At 41.0% G+C, this 20,517-nt stretch overlaps 1 protein-coding gene and 1 non-coding gene across 2 annotated transcripts; both read left to right on the forward strand.

Moving 5' to 3' along the window:
• Positions 1–1,025: 1,025 nt before the first annotated feature.
• spinb (spindlin b) lies at positions 1,026–17,682 on the forward strand. The gene is given in 9 exon segments (XM_030723577.1): positions 1,026–1,145; positions 5,750–6,078; positions 6,163–6,211; positions 7,206–7,300; positions 7,562–7,671; positions 7,673–7,690; positions 7,692–7,719; positions 8,979–9,212; positions 12,347–17,682. Coding segments are annotated over 8 exon segments (786 nt in total). The 5' UTR covers positions 1,026–1,145; positions 5,750–6,026; the 3' UTR covers positions 12,547–17,682.
• A 2,329-nt stretch (positions 17,683–20,011) lies between these two features.
• LOC115776106 (small nucleolar RNA U13) lies at positions 20,012–20,109 on the forward strand. The gene has a single exon (XR_004019423.1). It is a non-coding gene; the product is annotated as a small nucleolar RNA U13 (small nucleolar RNA).
• The last annotated feature ends 408 nt before the right edge of the window (positions 20,110–20,517 follow it).

The raw sequence follows: 20,517 nt of genomic DNA on the forward strand, positions 1-20,517 counted from the left end.
ATAAATACTGAGGATTTTGCCTGGATGACCTTCAAAATTGTGTGAAACACCTTGCAAGAAAATTAACAATGTTAAAGATTGTATTTGATCTTGTTTCTTATTCACACATCATTAGATCATTGTACGATCCACAGTTTTTGTCTGCTCTTGACTATGGTGATGTTTATATGTAAACTTCTATATCCACCTTGAAGCTTCTCGATTCTGTGCTTGATTGTGTTACGATTTATCACAGGTGATTCTTTTCTTACTCATCTTTGTGTCCTGTATGAAAGAGTGGGGTGGTGCAACCTAACAAACCAAAGAGAGCAGCGCTGTCTATTTATTTACAGGCTCTGCTGCCCAGACATCCTGCCTGCCTCCACTCCTGAATTCAATTTAAACACAGTTGGGTCACAGGACACTTTAACATTAGCTGTACCTTTTATTGACGCTGAACCTGGAAAACCTGGATTCAAATACTTCACTGGTTATAAATGGAATGAACTACAAAAAACTATGAAGTTGGATTCTCTGATGTTAATGTAACTTTTTGCTGTATTTGTTGTATAAGATGTATAATGTCTGACTATTGTGCTCGGGTCTTTCTTGAAGACGAGAGCTTGATCTCAATGAGATTCCTTGTTTAAATAACGGATTTAATAATAATCATTTAAAATCACCATGTGATTTTTGCATGTCTGTAATTTTATTTTGGTTGCACTATGACCTTAAAGGTCATGAGTCCTGAAGCTGTTTTGTCCAGTCTGTGATTCTGAATATGCAGATTTTATCTCCCAGTGACCCATGAAATTAATATTAGATAATCAATTGTTTTGCAGCCATGTGTCGTGCCTTGGTGGCCATTTAAAACATTTGCATCACTTTCATCTTTTATATGCAGTCTGTGCTTCATTGTTTTTTCTCATTAAAAACATTACGGAGCAAACAACAGGCTTACATTTAATTTAATAACACAACGATGAACCGGCAGCAACACTCGACGCTCTTATTTGAAGGGGCTTCGCCACCTCTTTCCCGCCCCCCTCCCTCCATCTTGCCGCAGCTAGCTTGACGCAGCGGAGCGCCAAACTGAGGCAGAGCGGATCAATTTGGAGCGTCGGCGGGCTGATCGGGAGTATGCGGGGCCTCTGATCACTGCATCGGTAAGAACGTGCGGCTCGCGGGGCCCTCACGCGCAGCTGGTTACCGAGCCGTGCGTCCGCGCTGCGGTTTTTTCTGCAGAGCCGCGGTCAGCGGCCGTGTTTCTCCCGCAGACCTCCCCTCTCCTTTGTTCGCCTGCGCCTCTTCTCGCACCGCTGCGGGTTTTCGGAATACTGGCGCAACATGGCCGCCGTATTTGCGGGGGAAAGAGCCAATTAGCTGCGCGCATATTTTCATATCTAGCGTGCGGATGCTGCTTAATGAGGAGGAGGAGGGTGACCTGTGGACCTCTGCATCTTCATCACCACCACAGCGGGCAGAATGCGCTCCTCTCAGCCTTTGATGCGGAGGTTATCAACGCCGGTGTGTTTGCGGTTTAATGTGATTAAACTCAGAAATGTGGGTTTGGACTTAGCAGGGCCGGCTTCACTGCCCACACAGCCCGGGGGCAAACACCTGAGGAGGGGTACCCGGGAACCCACCAGATAAACACCCACACATTATTACTCATTTTAGAGGTAATAGAAAAGCTTGTAGCAGATAAACTCTCAGGCCAAAATACCTGAGAACTCATTTCAAGGTGATTTCTTCACCTGAAAAACAGCTTTTTTATAATAAGAACTTTGAAAATCTCATTGAACTCTCTTGATCTTGTGCAAACTTTTGTTATGTTTCAGACCTCTGCAGCTAAAGTTTTAGACATCTCCACAGCAGGTGGGAATGGAGGGGGGGATTATCACTTCAGACTCTGAGCCTAATGACATGTTAGATTGTCCTTTTCTTCCCTCAGATTGTTTTGCTGTGATTTCTGCTCTGTTGCTCTTTGTTTTACTGGTTTTCTTTTCTCATCTGCATAGTTGTGCTGTTCCTTTTTTTTTTTTTTTGGTCAGAACCAGTAACCTGAATGTATATTTGCGTCATTTTGTGTCCAGACCTGTGGGAAATGTCTCACTTCTCCAGCAAAATGTATGTGAAACAGTCACTTTTAGTTCTGTTGTGTCCTTGAATGTCTCCATTTGTCAAAACAGTTCCTTTTACTAATCTCTGCCACATTTCTGAAGCGTTATAATGAATATAAATAATTTTCATTATCATTGAAAACTTTCATGGCAAACTTATCCTAATCATCCTGCTGGCCTGATATGTACTTCTCTATCTCGGCTAAAATCCAGCCAACTACCTACCCTGTTCACTGCAGTTAAATAGGTAAAGTGACTTACTTGTATAACATATAAAAACAACAGACATTGACCCAAAGTGCTTTACAGTCAATGCCATTTTATTCTGGACTTTTAAATCTTTGTGTGTTGGTAGTAATAAATAGTGAGAAGTAGATGGTAGGAATTGGAAAAATGAATAGAGGTTAGCTAAAAGCTGGGGGAAGCATGAATAATGAAAGCAAGAGAGGTCCCAGCATGGAGCCTTGGGGGATGCCACATTTAGTGGGAGCAGACAAAGGTGATCAACATGTTGAAAGCCATTAATGAGACAACATATGACGAGCTAGCTAACCGTCCAAACGGGAATGCTGGCTGTACAACACGAGCTGGAAACACTTCCACGATGTTGAAAACAAACACACTGAATCCAGGAAGGTAGAAAAAGGGTTTCATGCCTTAGAAATTTAGCTTTATATTTTATGAACAAAGCAATCAGACAATACAGAATAAAAAAAAAAACCAAAATCTTTTATTTCTGCGGATCCTTCCAGAATCAGACTTATTACCTTTGCAGGTGAGGGGTCGCCACTTCCATGTATTTGGCTCACGATACTGAGTGAATTACAATTTGGTGCTTATGATTTCTGTAAAAAGTAACTGAACAGTTAAATTGTGGAGGAACGTTTTAAACTGGTTATACTTTGCACAAAACACAAACCTGCATCAAACAAAGGTAAACAGGTCACGGCGACCTGCTGGGTCTTATCAGATCAAACACCAGAACACAAAGAGGCCTCTAAGGAAACATGTAACTGAAAACAGAGGCCGTATATGGGTTAAAAAGAATAGAGTTACAGCTAAAAGCATGTGTACATGTTCAGTATATTTACATTAAAAATTATTGGCCTTTCTCTATAGAGTTTGCATGTTCTCCTCCCCATGTCTGCGTGGGATTCTCCGGGTACTACTTGGTTTCCTCCCACAGTCCAAAGACATGCAGTTAGTGGGGTTTTGGTTAATTGGTGATTCTAAATTGCCTATAGGTTTGAATGTGAGTGTGATAGTTCTCTGTCTCTCAGCGTTATCCCTGCGACAGACTGGCAGCCTGTACAGGGTGTACCCTGCCTTTCGCCCTATGACAGCTGGGATAGGCTCCAGTGTCCCTGCGACCCCTGAAAGGGATAAGTGGAAGCGAATGGATGGATGTTTAAATCTGGAGCAGTCAATCAGAGCGCTGGCCTGAAATGGGAGGAGCTGGAAAGGCTTGTTTCAGACACAGGAGGAAAAAGAAGGATTATTCTGAATTGTAAATCAGAGCTACTCTAGGAGAGCTGGATGAGCAGAATGGGTCATCTGTAATAATTAACTCTTAATGCCAGCAGATCCAAACTATATTTTTTTTTACAGTTTGAAATATGATTTAATAATTGTAGCTTATTTCCTCTCATCTTCTGTCTCTCTTTGGACAGTGTAATGGTGACATATGTATTAGATTACTAACTGTGGGCCACTGAAGGATGTAGTTGAGCACCATTTCTATTATTTTAGCTGCTTACCAAAGCATATTCAAGGTACACTTATTTGGGTTTTACGGGTGCACACATGACTTTAAGTCCACATGTTAAAAGTATTGCATTAACATTTTCATATGCAGCTCAAATGCAGATCGACAAATGATCATAATCTTAAACAAAATGTCAGCTTTTCTGAGCGTGAAGCTTAAGGATGTTTTTTTCTCATATTTGTATTTTGTTGTAAGAAGAGCAGGTCTCCCTGCAGCTCTTGATTTCTGGTCCTTCACTGATAAAAGAGTTTGAGTCATTCATAGTGTTTCTGACTTTAAAGGATGGTTGTGGTTCTGGTGGGTTTCAGCCTCACAGCAGCCACCTGGATGTAAATACCTGGGTGACCCCATACTCTCCTCCTCTCTGAGTCTGCCGTTGTGTGGTGACGTCACTACTGCGCTGCATGTGTGTGAGCTGGCGTTTTGTGTTGCAGCAGCAGGTCTGTGGTTTCTGTTGCAGGTGGGTTACAGTTGCAAACATCAGGAGCAGCACGGTGCGAGTCCTCCTGCCACCCGCTGTTTGTGACCTGGTTACAGCGAGTTCAGGGGATTTTCAGGCTCTGTCCTGTTTTTCTGTTTTGTTACCAGAGAATGGCATTATCATTCACACAGACTCTTCACCTTTTTACGTTTTTGTTTTTAAATAGATTTTATCATTCTAGAGAGGAGGTGGTGAAGGTATTTGACTTCTTGTGGTCCTTTTGTTGATTTACCAGATAATTGGAAGGCTGGTTAAGTCTTAATTGGCTGGTATCAGGAAATATGGCAGCACATGATTATTGCACTCTTTGGATTTGTGATTGTTGTGCAGGTGTTCAGTTTGGGATTTTTTTTTTCTTAATGTGAAAAATAATAATAATGTACCATCTCATTGCATCGATGCCCAGGATGAGATAAAGAAGCATTAGTTTGAACTGTGGATGACGCAAAGCTGCTCTCACAGAGTCCAACAGTAAAAGTATGGAGCTTGAAAGGATCACTTAAATATAAACTGCAGTATAATCGTCAAACGTTTATTAAATTGCAGTCTGTGTGTCATTAAAAGATAGTTAGGTCCGGGTACTTTTTGATACAGCCTGCATTTTCCTCTGTTGTCACAGAGTTTGGTGGAATTTAATAAATCATGTGTGTACCTGCAGTCCTGCACTGGATTTCAGGTCTAAAGAGAATTTAGCAGCCAGCTGCCAGCTACAGCTGCCATCCAGGTGGATACCCCCGGTACGCGCCGTTGGGAGGGGTAGGCATAAAGACCAAACTGGTACTCTCTAACGGTTTTGGTATAATGTATTTTTTTTATCTTTTTGTAGTTCTGCTTCTCTTTAAACTCTATATAGTTTTCACAAAATGCATGAAAGGTCTCGGGTTTGATCCTGGGAGGGGACACAGATCCTCTGGGGTCGGGTCAGGATGGGCACTTTAGCATCCCTCTGTGGATGAGGGAACAGCTGAAGTAGTTTGGTATTTTTGAAATAATTTAAAATGTTTTTGGAATTTTACTTTTTTTTTTTTTTTTTTGGACATTTTTCCAATTTTGTGCTGCTCGTCCTGTTTCAGTGAACTGGCTTCATATTCATGTTGATTCGTTCTGTAGCTGCCACTAAGGGTAGCTGTTTGAACTGAAAGGTGCTCATAACTTCAGTCTCTTTTTACTGCTGAAAGATTCAGTTCTTTGGATCAATAAACCGGAACAGAACAGCAATAAAAATGCAGCGAGGACACGTCAGAGAGCAGAGAGAAACTAAAAAACAGCAAAGCAACAGAAATAAAATAACATGCAAAGATGATTGAAGTTTACTTTAAAAACTCTTCCAGGGTATTAAATTCATCACTGAAATAAAATCTTGATATTTGCATCTCTCTCGCTCTGGTTTTTCCTCCTCAGACTGAACGCATCGTTCCTTCATCGAGTCCGGCAGCTGTGACGTCGTTTCCAGGCGTTATTCTGTACCCAGCCTGAATGCAGCCTCTCCAGGGTCAAGCCTAATTCCTGGTGCTCCTTCACTCCCACCTCCTCCTCCCTCCTCTCCCCACCCTTCCCACCTTCCTGTCCCCTTCCTTTCCTAAACCCTCAGCCTCCGCCCTCCACGGCAGCCTCAGCTCCACACAGACTCCCAGCATTTAGCCCAGAGCAGGTTGGCTGCTCCTCTACAGGTGGATGAATGAAGACCCCCTTCAAGAGCCCAGCGGCGCCTCGACCCCGCGCGGACGGAGGTGAGTACACGAATGAGGAGATCTGCCCGTTTCTGTGAACGCACCACCAGCTGGTCATTAGAATGACGTGTTTGTGTGTTTCAGGACATTCGGGCGTCTCCACAAACATGATGAAGAAGAAGAATCCGCATAAGTAAGTAAACAGCTTCTTACTGCAGCACAAGGACATCGCACAACTGTATGACAAAATAATAAAACTACACAGTAAAAACTAAATAAATTCATAAAAATTTAACACTAAAAGAAAACAAAAGAAAAAAGTAAAGTATATAATGAAATAAACAAGTACATAACTCTAAAAAACACATCAAAAGAATACAAATACTCCAAAGACTTAATTGTAGTGAACAAAATAAATTACTGACTTAATATAAATACTATAAAATAAAAAAATTTGGAGAAAAAATTGAGCGAATGATGAAAGAACAAACATAAATGAAAAATATAAAAAAAACAATACAATATAATTATAAATTCAAGCAAACACACAAAATTAGACAAGAAAAAAATAAATGATAAAATTGGGAGAAAAAATAAAAGAGCCAAGAATACCACAAAAAAGGCTGTGAAAATTTTAAAGACAGAAATAAAAATACAAAAAGAAAATGAAGTAAAACATGAAAGAATAAAAATAAGTAAGTAAAATTGGGGGAAATATGAAAATAATCCTAGAAAATGATAAAAAATCTGCAGAGGTGCATGCGGGTGGCTTAGTGGTGAAGCCAGCGACCACATACATATGCCGTGTTGCGGTGCGGGCAGCGCGGGTTTGAGTCCCGGCCTGCGTGTCTTCCCCTGTATTTTTCCCCCATTCCCTGCCTCTCTCCACTGCTGACAAAAGCTGCTGTGGCCAAAAATGAAAAAAAAAAAAAATCTGCAGAGAACCAAAAAAATTACTAAAAAAAGAAAACCGTTTAAGGACGGCGAGATATTCACAGTGTGGGAGTCATCCAGCTAAAAAGAAACTGGTTCAAGTCTGTGAAACCTGCAGCGGTGTGTCACATTGTTCCTTCCAGACTATACAGACAGCTTTGTTATTATATATCTTTATATTCCTGTTTACATATTTGTCTTCTTTCCTTATGAGTTTTCCTCTCGTCCTCTCTGACCCTCCTCCATCCCTGCAGGAAGCAAAGAACCAGCGTCGGTCCCAGTAAGACGCTCGCTCAGCCCAGGAGGAACATCGTGGGCTGCAGGATCCAGCACATCTGGAAGGAGGGCAGTAAGTAGCTTCAGAGACATACTTTTGGGGATGCACATTAATATAATTCATGGGCCAGTATCACCACATCGTTTTTCAGCTGAACATCAAGCATGTATGCTTCTGAACAAGACCGTTTCCTCTTAATTCTTCTCATTATCTTATAAATTTGATTAAACATTAAAAATATCTGTGAATGAATTATTGAAAATGGACGAAAAGAGAAATGAAGTGGTCACAAAGTTAAAGAATCAGAATCACCTGTCATGTTTATCCTCTCAGGTAAGTCGTCCCAGTGGAAGGGGACAGTCCTGGACCAGGTGCCCGTTAACCCCTCCCTCTACCTGATCAAATACGACGGCTTCGATTGCATCTATGGCCTAGAGCTGTACAACGGACGAGCGGGTGGTGGGGGCTGGAGGTGCTGCCCGACAGAGTGGGTGAGGAGCCGCACATCACGATTTGCCACTGTGTTAATGAGCAGCTCATGTTGAAACCTGTCAGCTGCTGCTCTCACTCTCTATTCAGTTAAAGTCATTCTTACATGTTCACTGAAGGCTCCGAGTTTCTCAGTGTTGAAGTTTTGCAATCACAGGTGTGAGATGATCCTGGTATCTGACCACAGGTAATGCTCTGAGCAACTACAGGTCCCACATGCTGATACCCAGCAGTTTCCTGCAGTGAAGCATCAGAAACACATCAGACATCCACTGTAAAGCTTGCTTCTGCTGCTCTACGGCACAGACATCAAACTGCTGCAGGTCATTTGGACTGTGGTGGATCATCACACTGGTGCTGAAAAACAGATCTAGTCTCTAGGTTGTGGTACTTGGAGTTGTTTAGAGTGGATTTGTTTGCAGTTTTTACCAGAGCTTAAATGTGTTTTTCAGGCCTGAAAATTTCATAAGGCCATCTCCTGAACTCATAGGAAAGGCTCAGAAATGCTGAAAAATAATGCAAAAAGCAGCAAAGTCTGGCCACTCCTGTGTATGTCGAGGACTGTAACCCTGAAAGCATTCATAGCATATTGTTGTATGGAAACCTGGCTGACTCTGAGGGGGTCAGGTCACAGATTTTTAGAATGAACCATTTTATAGTTTCAGTTTATGGTCCTGAAACTACATACAAGAAATCCTCAGGGAGTAATACTGATACTCATATCAGCGAGTACACTTTTCAACATAACACTACAAAATGAATCAGGGACTTCTGGCTGCTTCTTTTTTTTTTTTGCAAATACTTGCCCTAAATATTTGCACAAATTCAAACTTTAATGTCACCAGGATCAGCAGAGCAAGCTTTTCTTCTCTACTTTAAGCACTCTGTACAACATGCCTTATTTACCCATATTCATACAAGCACTTGGCACTTCTTTCTATTCTTAAGTGCTTTCTAGCAAACATTAACACATACTCACACTCCAATGAATGCATTGGAGAGCAACTTGGGGTTCAGTATCTTGCCCAAGGATACTTTGACATACAGACTGGAGCAGCCAGGGATCGAACCACCAACCTTCTGATTAGTAGATGACCTGGTGTACCTCCTGAGCTGCAGCCACCCCGATGAATGTTACAGAGTATATTACTGCTGTCACTTTATCTAAAACCCTATATGACTTTATGATGATGATGATGATGATGATGACAGTGATTTAACCACACCCCTTCCATCTGTCTCTGTCCTGTGATTGGTCCAGCTCCGGCCCGCGTGACCGACTCGCTGCTGGCAGACACAATGATCGGTAAGGCGGTGGAGCACATGTTTGAGACGGAAGACGGGCCAAAGGAGGAGTGGAGAGGGATGGTGCTGGCCCGAGCTCCCATCATGACATCCTGGTTCTACATCACCTACGAGAAGGACCCAGTGCTCTACATGTACCAGCTGCTGGACGACTACAAGGAGGGTGACCTGCGCATCATGCCCGACTCCAGTGAGTCTGAGCATGCTCAGGCGGTGTCACAGCAGCAACTAGGAGCTTGTAGAGTAGAAAACTGAGTGCTGAGAGCAGCGAGTTGTTGCATCAAAGCCCTCATCAGTGGGAATGATGCCAGTGCGTGCAGGTTTATTTACATCAAACGCTTCCTTCCTGTGTGCGCGTTTGAGTAATCCACATGTAGGCCTTTATCTACTTCTTTGGCATCCAAACAGTTTCTGGTTCAGAGTAGAGCATCCATGTTGGACTGATGTGGGTTTCTTTGAAGGTTTTATGCCTTCATTCAACACATCTGCTCCAAAGAGATTCTTCAGAGAACCTCAGCAGTGCTTCTGTGTTTTCAGGCTAAAATTCTTCTTTGACAATGCGCTGTAATGTAGCTGTTTGTTTATGTAAAGTAATAATTATATTTTACATCATTCCAACTGTGTTCACTCATAGGTGATTGAGATCTGCAGTGTTGTAAGCCATTTATGACACTTTATTTATAGTTTTATACATTACATACTTTACCTGATTATTTAAAGCTTTGTCCACATTTAATTTGAGCATTTGACATTGCGACAATATATACAGTAATCCCTCGCTACTTCGCGGTTCGCTTTTCGCGGACTCGCTGTTTCGCGGGTTTTCAATCAATATTAGTGTAAAACATTTATTGCGGTATTTTCGCTGTTTCGCGGGTTTTTGCGGTGCTCGTTCTTCACATGTGTAGTACGTGTTGTACAGTAATGTATATATTTAGTGTATAAGTATGTGGGGAGGGTTTATAAAAACTTAAAATAGTGTATAACTACTAAAATAATGTATAAGTATTAAAATAAACATAGCGTCCCTACTTAGCGGATTTTCACTTATTGCGGGTGGTCCTGAAACCTAACACCCGCGATAAGTGAGGGATTACTGTATGGCAAAAACATAAGGAAATCCTTGGTAATTAGTTATTAGATGCTTTAGATTTACTTTTTAAAAATGCATATAGATACATTACCCATGAGAAAATAAGTTGGTGACTAAAGCTTCCGATAGTTTCAGCAATCTCCCTCCAGGGATTTGCTGACATTTCCAAGTCCTTATATTGATGCTATGATTATTATTCCTTATATTGAGATGGTGATTGTTATTCTCTCACTGATAAATTCAAAAACTGCAGCCAAAAATTTGCGGGCTGCGACAACTTGATGTGCAGTTATATTTTTGGGTATGTCAGATTACACTGTAGGTTACGGTGTTGTGTTCAGAGGGGTTTCTAGTTACAACATAGATTATTGCGTAGTTTTCCTACAAGCCAGCAAGCCAGGCTGTTATTAGGCTTTCAGCAGGCTTCCAGAAGCTGGCTAATCTGAAGAAAATAGGCTTTTAGTGTGGAAGAGTCAGGAGCTAACAGTTTGTTTGAGACAGGATGAATTGAGGGGCTGTGCCAAGGCCTAGACCAGGAGTATTCAACTACATTTTTCTATGGGCCAAATTGTCATGAGGCTATTTGCCAGTGGGCCACATATTTCTCAGGACACTTACTCTTGTGCATACTTATCGGTCCAGTTGTCGTTAAATTTTCTATTTTCACTGTCCACCTTAAATCTCTTCTCTTTTGAATGCGACATGTTTTCATCAGAAACTGCTGTCTGGCCTCCCGCCAACTCCTCAGCAAGGAAAGTAGCTATTGGATGTCCTAAAAGTCGTTATATGACATCATCACCTAATTTGCATAATTGGTTATTTGCATGTAGTTGCAATCGAGGCTGTAGGAGAGAGGAAAAACATCTTTGGAGAGACAAAAAGTGAAGAAAAAATATGTTTAGAACTACTAGGGCTGGGGAATATGGACCAAAATAATATCTCGATATTTTTTACCTGAATGGTGATATACGAAATATATCTTGATATTTTTTCTTCCCAAAGATATAAACAAAAACGCACCTCTGAGTCAAAGTTACATGTCCCAAATGTCACACAGACACTTATTAACATTCAGCTGTAGATGGACATGAGAAATTGCTCAAAAATAAACCACTGGCAGATTTAAATAATAATGCTCCCCAAATAAATTAATACTTTTTTCTCCATAACAAGAGACTTGCAGCTGTCCTATAAAAATGTAAACATAAAAGATACAGAGCGAAAATAGCAAAAGGCTGACTGATTCTTGTAGAAGCCAGTCTGCAGTGAAGCAGACTTCACCAAAGTGCTTCCTCCTGTGGAAGACAACAAACATGTAAACAGACTGAATGAACAAACTTCCATCCTTCAGTCAGAAGGATTTGTAAATCCATAGACATATATGCTGATGTATCACAGCAATGCTCTCACCTGCTCAATGCGGTGTCGTAGCTGCCGGCTGCATCACGAGGACACGATCAGACTCAATTCCGGTATTAAGGTCACATGACTTACGGTACATACCAACAGTTCTGTACTCTTGGGGGTCCAGGCAATGCCAAAGCATCTGAACAGATGCAGTACGAAGGCTGTATGTACACAAAACACAGCGATAGCGGAGGATTTCAGGTTAACAAAAAAACTCTCAAAAAGTCGCCGACCATACCGAGAAAACTCGCTAAATTTGTCACTAGTTGCTTTTAGAAAAAAACTCGGTAGGGGGGGTCTGAAAAGCCGCTAGCTCTAGTGGCAAAGCCGCCAAGTTGGCAACACTGATAAAATGCCATTCTTCTTCTTCTTTTTCTTCTCGAGTTTAATGGCGGTTGGTAATCTATGGTGCGTTACCGCCATCACCTGTAAGGAGTGTGAACATGCCATGCTTACAGTTTAGTCACAGCTTCTTTTAAAATTTTTATTTAATAGAAGTAAATGGGCAGTGGGCCGGTCCAAAATGACTGATGGGCCGGTTCTGGCCTTTGGGCCGCCAGTTGAATACCCCTGGCCTAGAGTCAGGCCACGAGTCCAAGAATAAAAATATGGAGCTAGAAATGAGCAGAATCGGTTAATTGACATAAAAGCGAAAGTGTTCTCTTGGGTTATTGTTGTTTTGATCATAAGTTTTAAAAACCCATAAAATTTCACTTTATTTAGAGGACTCTACTTGGAGATTGTCACGAGTGCCAGAGGAAATTCAGCAAAGACGATAAATAAAACCGACTAGAAAGTGACTTTTTCTGTGTTTGTATCTGCAGACGACAGTGTGACAGCGGAGCGAGAGCCCGGTGAGGTGGTCGATAGTCTGGTGGGCAAACAGGTCGAGTATGCCAAAGAGGACGGCGGGAAGAGGTCGGGAATGGTGATCCACCAAGTGGAGGCCAAACCCTCCGTCTACTTCATCAAATTCGATGACGACTTCCACATCTACGTCTACGACCTGGTGAAGACCTCCTAAGAGCAGAAACTCCCTTAAAAAAGACTTACTGAGAACCAACAAACCCCACAGAAATCCGCTGCCCAGCGAAGACCAGTGCAGACCAATCAACTTTTTCTTTGGTGAAACGCCTTAAAAACAGGAAAAAATCCAGACAGCACCCTTCAGACCAGCTCCAGTCATCCATTGCTCATCATTTTGATTTCATTTTATTTAGATACTTTTTCCCGAAATCAGAACACTCAAAATTGGTTCCCAAATTATTAATAAATCTGACTCCTCAACCAGAGGAGTGGAGAGGACTCCAACCTGAAACTCCCGCAGAGAGAACACAAGGTTTTCTGAACAAATATTCCCTTACCTGAAACCCTGTTAGACCCTCTGAGATCTCCGTTACCCGAGGGGGGTGAGCAGCTCTGCAAGGGTTAATGAAGGGAGGGACTTGAGGAGCCACCATCTCGACAGTCTCCATCTGCACCCGTAGATTTGGGTTTTTCTGGGATTGGTGGTCAGCAGCTGGTGAACAAAGACACTGTGGGATGCGGTGGAAAAACTGACTTTTTCCTTTCTGGTTTCATCATTTGTCTTTTTCTTGTTGTTGAATGAGTCCCACAATCGCTTTATTTTTCACATCAAACATCATCAGTTTGTTCTCCCTGAAATGTCCCACATGTATCACCTAATGATGCTAATCATCCACGTGTTGGTCTTTGGCATCCATGGCATTTCTGGTCCAGATTTCAGCATCCAGGTTGGAATGATGTCGGTTTCTTTGAAGGTTTTTAAACCTTCATTCAGCACATCTGCACCAAAAATATTTCTGAAAAAGTAGTGAGGTTAAAATCGCAACAATTAGCAAACTTTATTTGGCATTTATGAGCAGTATGGAAACATTTAAATGTGAATGAAGACTATAATCTGGTTGTCTAAGGATATTTTACATCATTCCAGCTGTGATTTGCTATATTTTCAACCTCCACTTGCTCCTTACATCTGCATAGAACTCCAGTGTTCATATACTGCTTATGAAAGTTTAAAAAAAAAAAAGTTTTTGGGTTCATCTTAGAACAAACATTTCTCCTCTGTCACAAAAGGGATTTTCCAAGATTTCTCTAAAGTTGATGCTAGATCTTAAACACATTATCCAGATCTGTTGAGTTTTTGTTTTGTTTTTTTTTTAAGATTTGCCCCTCTTTTCTTCTGCTGCTGTAGACGTTACTGTGCCAGTGTCATATTTTTTCTCTGTATAGTCACATTTATATCTGTTTATACCAGATCGCTTTTTTTGTATATTACCTGTTCTTCTGTTTTGTGTATACTGTTTATTACCAGTTAGCTGCAGGACGTTCGCAGCTGGTTGCAGGTAGCAGCTGACTTCGCAGGTGTGTAGGATAATGTTTCTATAACTAACAAATCTCACCTTGTCCACTGACTCTGGATTTGGGCACTCATCCCTGGCAATCAGTTCACAGCTCGTTGTAAAACAGCCCAGAGCTGCTATCGTTATTTCCACAGCCTAGAAACGCCGAGCTGATGTAGCGCCATCTTTTTTTTCTTTTTTTTTTTTTTTTTCTGTCACCAAACAACCGAAGCATAAACAGCCATGTTGCCTGAACCACATCTCATGTGCCTGAAAGGACTAGAAGATCTCAAACTAAATGTTTTAAAAAACACAGCAGGGCATTTTCATTCTGGATCCAACTGATTTCAGTCTAGAACTTTTCAGTGTAGATTCCATGTTCAGGGTGAAAGGACATCTAGGTATATAGCTGTCTTCTACGTCTTTCTAGTGTGGGGAAGTGTCATAAGAACATCAGTTCTCATAGTGGAATCTGAATTTTCTAGCTCTAGAACAAATCTTTGTTGGGATTTATGTGCTCTAGAACTAGAATTCCAGAATTTAACATCTTATCACATTCCTTTTGGTGTTTAGGTTTAGGATTTTATTTGATTTCCCACAATAGTGAAGGCAGTGAAGGCAAATATTGTAGAAGATCTTGAAACTCAAGATCCTTGGATTCTGGGCCAAATCTGGATTGGAATTATAAATACTCTGTCAGATGTGGAACTTAACCTGCTCTTCTAGAAACTGTTCAGTGTCATTTTCCCTTCAAAATATATGACAAAGACCCTTCTATTGTCCCATAATTTGTCACAATTTTGGACTCTTGAATTTATAACACCTTCATTTTGTTACCATTCAAGAATCTGTTTGATGACCCTCCTTTCAGCTGTAGAACCAACAATCAACTAAACTACCCAGCTATATATTTCTAGAACATGAAGGTTAAAATATTCTAGAAGATCCCAAAACCCAAATGCTCAGTCCAGATTGTTTTTGTGGGGTTTTCTTTGGGTCTTTGGGAGTGGGAATCTAAACTAGAATCTGTTCTTCAGTATTGTTTCCCATTAAAATGTGCGTTGCATTCTGATTCCACACGTGACATTTTGTTTAATTTTGTAAAGCTAACTCATGACTGACACATGATCTAGATCATTTGTTCCTGTTGTAGAATCTAGAATTGATGGTGCTTTCATCTCACAGTTCAAAAATCGGTTGTTTAACAACATGTCCCATCAACATATGAGCTGCATGCTTCTTCCAAAGTCCTTTAGGTAAAGAGCAGTGGATCCAGAATTTATTTCACCACCTTTTGGTTGGAGAACGAGTTTTCAGGATTTGATTTTAAAACATACGCACAGCTGCACATTCTAGAACGTGAAGGCTGGAACGATCAGGGAAATCTTGGAACCTGAGATTCTTTGATTCAAGAGTAAATCTGGTTTAGAAATATGAATTCCAGATTAAAACATTTTTTTTAACTGTTCTGCTGCTGTTCTAGGCTCTGTTTTACATCAAAGTATGTGCTGCTTATTAAACACTGCACCTATTGAGTCTAGATGCTTCTGATTTTAGAGCATGTTTGGACAGGATTTCTCAAGGTTTTTTTTCTAGTGTTGAAAACTCACTGTATCTGTTCTGGAACTTGTTGAGGCGCTATCGAACGTTTTTTGTTTTTGTTTTTTTTTTCTGTTTCAAATTCTCAGTTTCAGCGGGAGCTTCACAATCTAGAATATGGAGATTCTTGTTTACATAGCATGCAGTCTCATCAAAGAACTCACATGTTCTGCTTGTAGAACAAATCTGATTTAGACATAATGGATTTACTGTTTGTATTTGTGTCGCCCCCGGAACTTCAGACTCTAGAATCTGTTGTTTGATATGTGGAACATTTTCAGGTTTGATCTCAAATTCTCAGACCACAGCTCTGGAATATTCTATCAAGTGTTTAACAAATCTGGAACCCTGGAATTTGTGTTTCTGGAATCTATTCCCAGAATTGTCGCAAAAAAATAGACAGCGAATGATTGTAGGATGTGTATTTTAAGCTGCAAGTTGTGATTCTAATGAAAACAAAATTGGCTTTGATTTTCTCTTTCAAGTTCCCATTTAAGCAAATCAGATGTTTCAGATTCTAGAGTCTTTGGTTTGATTTTGTGGAATCAGTACTGCAAAAACGTGCTGAATGATGCTTTCCTTAAGATTCTGGAATACTCCAGCACATGTCACACATGTTCAGATTCAAGAGCTTGTCCTCATCCTCGTACAACTTGTACAGTGATTCTGATTTAGATTTTTGTCAAGAGTTGAGATCCCAGATGTTCATTCTGGAATCAGCTTTCAGAATTGCCTTACTAATCCTAGAACAAATGGGTGTAACATAGAACCTGCTCGTTTTAAACACTTTTGTCTAAATTCTCGAATCTTTGGTTTGATGCTGCCAATAACGTGCTACATCTGAGGAAAACATTATTTACATTTTGCGGTCGTTTTGTTTTCAGATTCTAGAACATTTGATGTAGATTGAAGCCACTTGATCTCATTCTAGAACTGTTCTGATTTACGTGTTTGTTCTAAGTCAAGAGTTGGGGTTGCAGAAGTTCTCATTCTGCTTTCTCAAATGTTTTTCTAAAAATTAAAAGCAAAAAATGTTTTTAATTTCACACAAATCCAAACTGACATTTTCAGTCCAGATTCTATTGGACTGCTTCTAGAATCTGTACTTTAATGTGTGTTGCACATGACGGAAATGCCATTGAAGGATTTTGTTCTTGTTCGCAGTCTAGAAGCTGCACACACGTTACAATATTCTTTTAATGTGTGTGTCCTCGTTCTAGAAGGTTTGACTGATTTAAATCATCTGTTGAATCTGCTCAGATTAGATTTCCTCAGATATTACCACAGGGAGAAATATGGCTGAAGGATGCACAGAACCCGCCTGGAGCCTGTTTTTGGAACATGCGCACGAACCTGAACATGTTTCAGATGGTAGCTTCTAGAACGCCTTTTTGCATACATGTGTTTCCTCACTGTGGTACGAGCTACTGCACATTCCATGCAGACTTCACTTGTTTTAAGTCCAGAGTCTGTTAATACCATCCACGGCTGCTCTAGAGTCACTTTGATGTTTAGGCGTGTTACCCACAATGCACCTGGCTTCACTACAGTTATGAACCGTGGGATGTGCAGACCGTGGTGAGACTCCTGAGTGGGGGGATGAAGCGAGTGTCCGGGTGGATGCTGATCCTCCCTGATATGGAGTGATGCGTTCAGGAAACGTTTGTACTTTCCAGGAAACTGTTTATCTGTAGTGTGTGTGTGTGTGTGTGTGTGTGTGCGCGCGTGTGAGTGTGTGTGTGTGTGTGTGTTCAGAGCAGTGTTGTTTTTGCATGCATATATTAGCTCTGTGTAAATTGATGTGAGTTGCATGTCCGTGTAGTTTTCAGTTGTCCGGCTGACTTCTGTTGTGGCTTTCAGTGCCTTTTTTGTTTAATTCTTTTTTCCTCTTTTTTTTTTTTATTTTAATTTGCCACGCGTGTTCCTAATGATGTGGGGTTTTTTTGGGGGGGTGGGGGTGGCATTAAAGACAATGACACAGGATTCCCGGACAAACGGGACGCGCAGCAGTTACGAGTCCAGCAGCTGACCTTGTACAGAAGTCGCAGCGGTGATGATGTGTGTGAACTCTGTTTTTGTTTCATTTGTTTTTTGGGTGGATCGTCCCTTTAAAGTGTGCCAACTTACAGATGCCAGTGTTGTACAGCAGTAAAAAGCTCACACTATTTACTAAAATAAACTGTTTCTCTGTTTTTTCACTCAGGAGTCGCTCACTTCTTTCTGCTTCAAGCACTTCATTTTATTGAAACTGATATATCCCATCATAATGATCCTCAAAGGTGGTTGGAGAACAAGAACCAGTTTTAGTCTCTAGACTGTGACTCTTGGAGTGGGTGTAAAATTGATTTGGTTGCAGTTTTTAACAGTTTAAATGTGTTTTCCAGTCCTGAAAGTTTCATATGAATATCTCCTGAACTTAAGGTTATGAGGGCTCAAAAATGCTGGAATTAAAAAGCACCAACATATACCTGGAGGGCCTGAAACTCTGAAAATATTCATAGAATGATGGGAAAATTTTGCATTGCTCCATTAAAAATACTGAAGGTTAACTCATGAATTAATTGTGATTTACCACATTTTCTAGAAAGCTGAGTTCAGTTTCACTGCCACACCTAAGCCTGATTACTGCAGACCTGCTGAATCAAGAAATCCCTGAAATACAACCTGTCTGACAAAGTGAAGCAGGCTGAAAGATCTCAAAAGCAGCTATGATCTAAAGAAGCAGCTGAAGAACAAAGTCACTGACATCTATCAATCTGAAAAGGGTTATAAAGGCATTTCTAAGGCTTTGGGACTCCAGAGATCCATGGTGAAAGCCATTATCCACATAGAGAACACGTGGAACAGTGGGGAACCTTCCCAGGAGTGGCCAGCTACTAAAATTACTCCAAGAGTGCATCTGGGACTCATCCAGGAGGTCACAGAAAAACCCAGAATAACATCTAAAGAACTGCAGGCCTCACTTGGCTCGGTTAAGGTCCAACAACCAGAAAGAGACTGGGCAAAAATGGCCTCCATGAATGAACTCCAAAGAGAAAACCACTGCTGGTGGTAGTGTGATGGTCTGGGACTGCTTTGCTGTAATTGATAGAATCATGAATTCTGGTCTCTACCAGAAAATCGTGAAGGAGAATGTCCAGTCATCAGTTCGTGCCCTGAAACTCACTCGGGTTATATAGCAGGACAATGATCTGAAACACACCAGCAGGTCCACCGGTGAATGGCTCAGAAAACAAACTCTGGACTTAAATCAGACTGAGATGCTTTGACCTTAAACAGGCTGTTCATGCTGGAAAACCCTCCAGTGTGTCTGAATTCAAACTCTTCAGCAAAGAAGAGTGGGCCAAAGTTCCTCCACAGTGATGTGAAAGACTCGCTGCCAGTTTTCACAAACACCTGACTGCAGTTCTTGCTGCTGAGGACGGCACAGCCAGATACCAGGTTTAGGGGGCAGTTACTTTGTCTGCCTCCCCCCTTCTCACAGGTTTTATGGTCCTCCTCGCTGTGCTTCAGGGCCATTGATATGTAATCAGTTTGAATTTCATTCCTTGCTTTGGTGCAGTTGTAGGAATGCTGTTTGGGAAGCACAGAACTGGGAAACGAGGGAAAGACAACGACGTGTCTGTGTGGAAAAAGAGTGGAGAGCGACAGGTCCAACAAGAAAAACAGGGTTTAGATGATGGAGAAAGCTGCACTAAAATTTAAACCAAATATGATGTAGTTTACTTTAAATTGAGCAACAGACTGCTTAATGCTTCAGGTTTCTCGGCCCTGTGTCCTCCTTTCATTAATGCTGATGTTTGCTGTCTTTGAGCTCCTCTCCGTGAGTGATTGAAGCTCTTTTTTTTTTTTTGCCTGTGATTAAAATCTGAACATTGTTTTAAAGTGTTTGTGGATGAATCGGATCTCAGATGTTCTGAATTAAAATCCTGTTTTTTATTTTTTTGTTTCTAACATCACGCAGCTGAACACGTTTTCTCAGCTCAGGAAACAATGACAGCAGCATTTACAGCTTACATTGTTTAAAGTATTTAGCTGTAGTTTAATTTTCTAATTTATATGTTATTGCTCAGTTATTTATTGGTGATATGTGTCAGATTGGGAATTTTAAAAAGTTTAGAATGATAACAGAAGACACTGATAACTGTTTTCATTTATTTGATCATTTTTCATGTTTTCCTGCTGAGTCTGAATGTGTTTTATGTTTTTTATGAAGAATTAAATCTTTAAACTTGTTTGAACAGTAAGTCTGAGCTGAGCTGCAGCTCCCGTCCAGAGCGCATGCGTCGCTGCAACTTCATGTTCCCGCGGTCTTTCCCACAATGCATCTCACCGGTGAGCACACGTACCTGTGCTTTCTTCGGGTTTTTTTGAACATGAACATAAAAATCTTTGTCTGAGCTGTCATGTCTGCGTGTGCGCAGTGAGCTGATGACAGCCACAGAAACGTTGCCGTGAAGAGGGGAACCGTCAGTCAGAGAGCTCGAGCGGCTTCATGAAGCCTGAGAGCGCGTTCGCTGACGTATGATCCTTCTTGTTCAAGAAGTGTGATGATTGGTGCGTTCACGGACTCTCCGTGAAAGGTGCGGCCTCATTGTTACGCAAGCGCCTCAGCCCGTCTGACCTTGATCAGAAGGATCAATATAGCAGAGAAACAAATCACAGCGACTTATGTGAAGTAAATTGGTCGAAGAATGAATAACAAATGAACAATACTTATTCTCAAACGTGTATTTGAATACATAGGAATAACATTAGCGGAGGGTATACAAATAAATATATCAAGTAAAAACTGAAGTTATAAATTTTAACAGCTTTCTTATGAACTTAACCAGAAATGCTTCGATGTTCAGTTTTCAGGTTTCAGCCCCCCCAGTGCAAATGTATGATTAAAACTAACTTTGCGTGTGTAATATTTACCTAAAATTATTAGTGGGTCACTGTGTGAGACTTCACACACGTATATGTCTTCAGTTTGAACAAGTAATATCAGCTTATGTGATACCTCCCTCTGTGTGTGTGTCAGCACGTGT

Source organism: Archocentrus centrarchus, unplaced genomic scaffold (assembly GCF_007364275.1).
Source record: "Archocentrus centrarchus isolate MPI-CPG fArcCen1 unplaced genomic scaffold, fArcCen1 scaffold_26_ctg1, whole genome shotgun sequence".
Classification (NCBI taxonomy): Eukaryota; Metazoa; Chordata; class Actinopteri; order Cichliformes; family Cichlidae; genus Archocentrus; species Archocentrus centrarchus.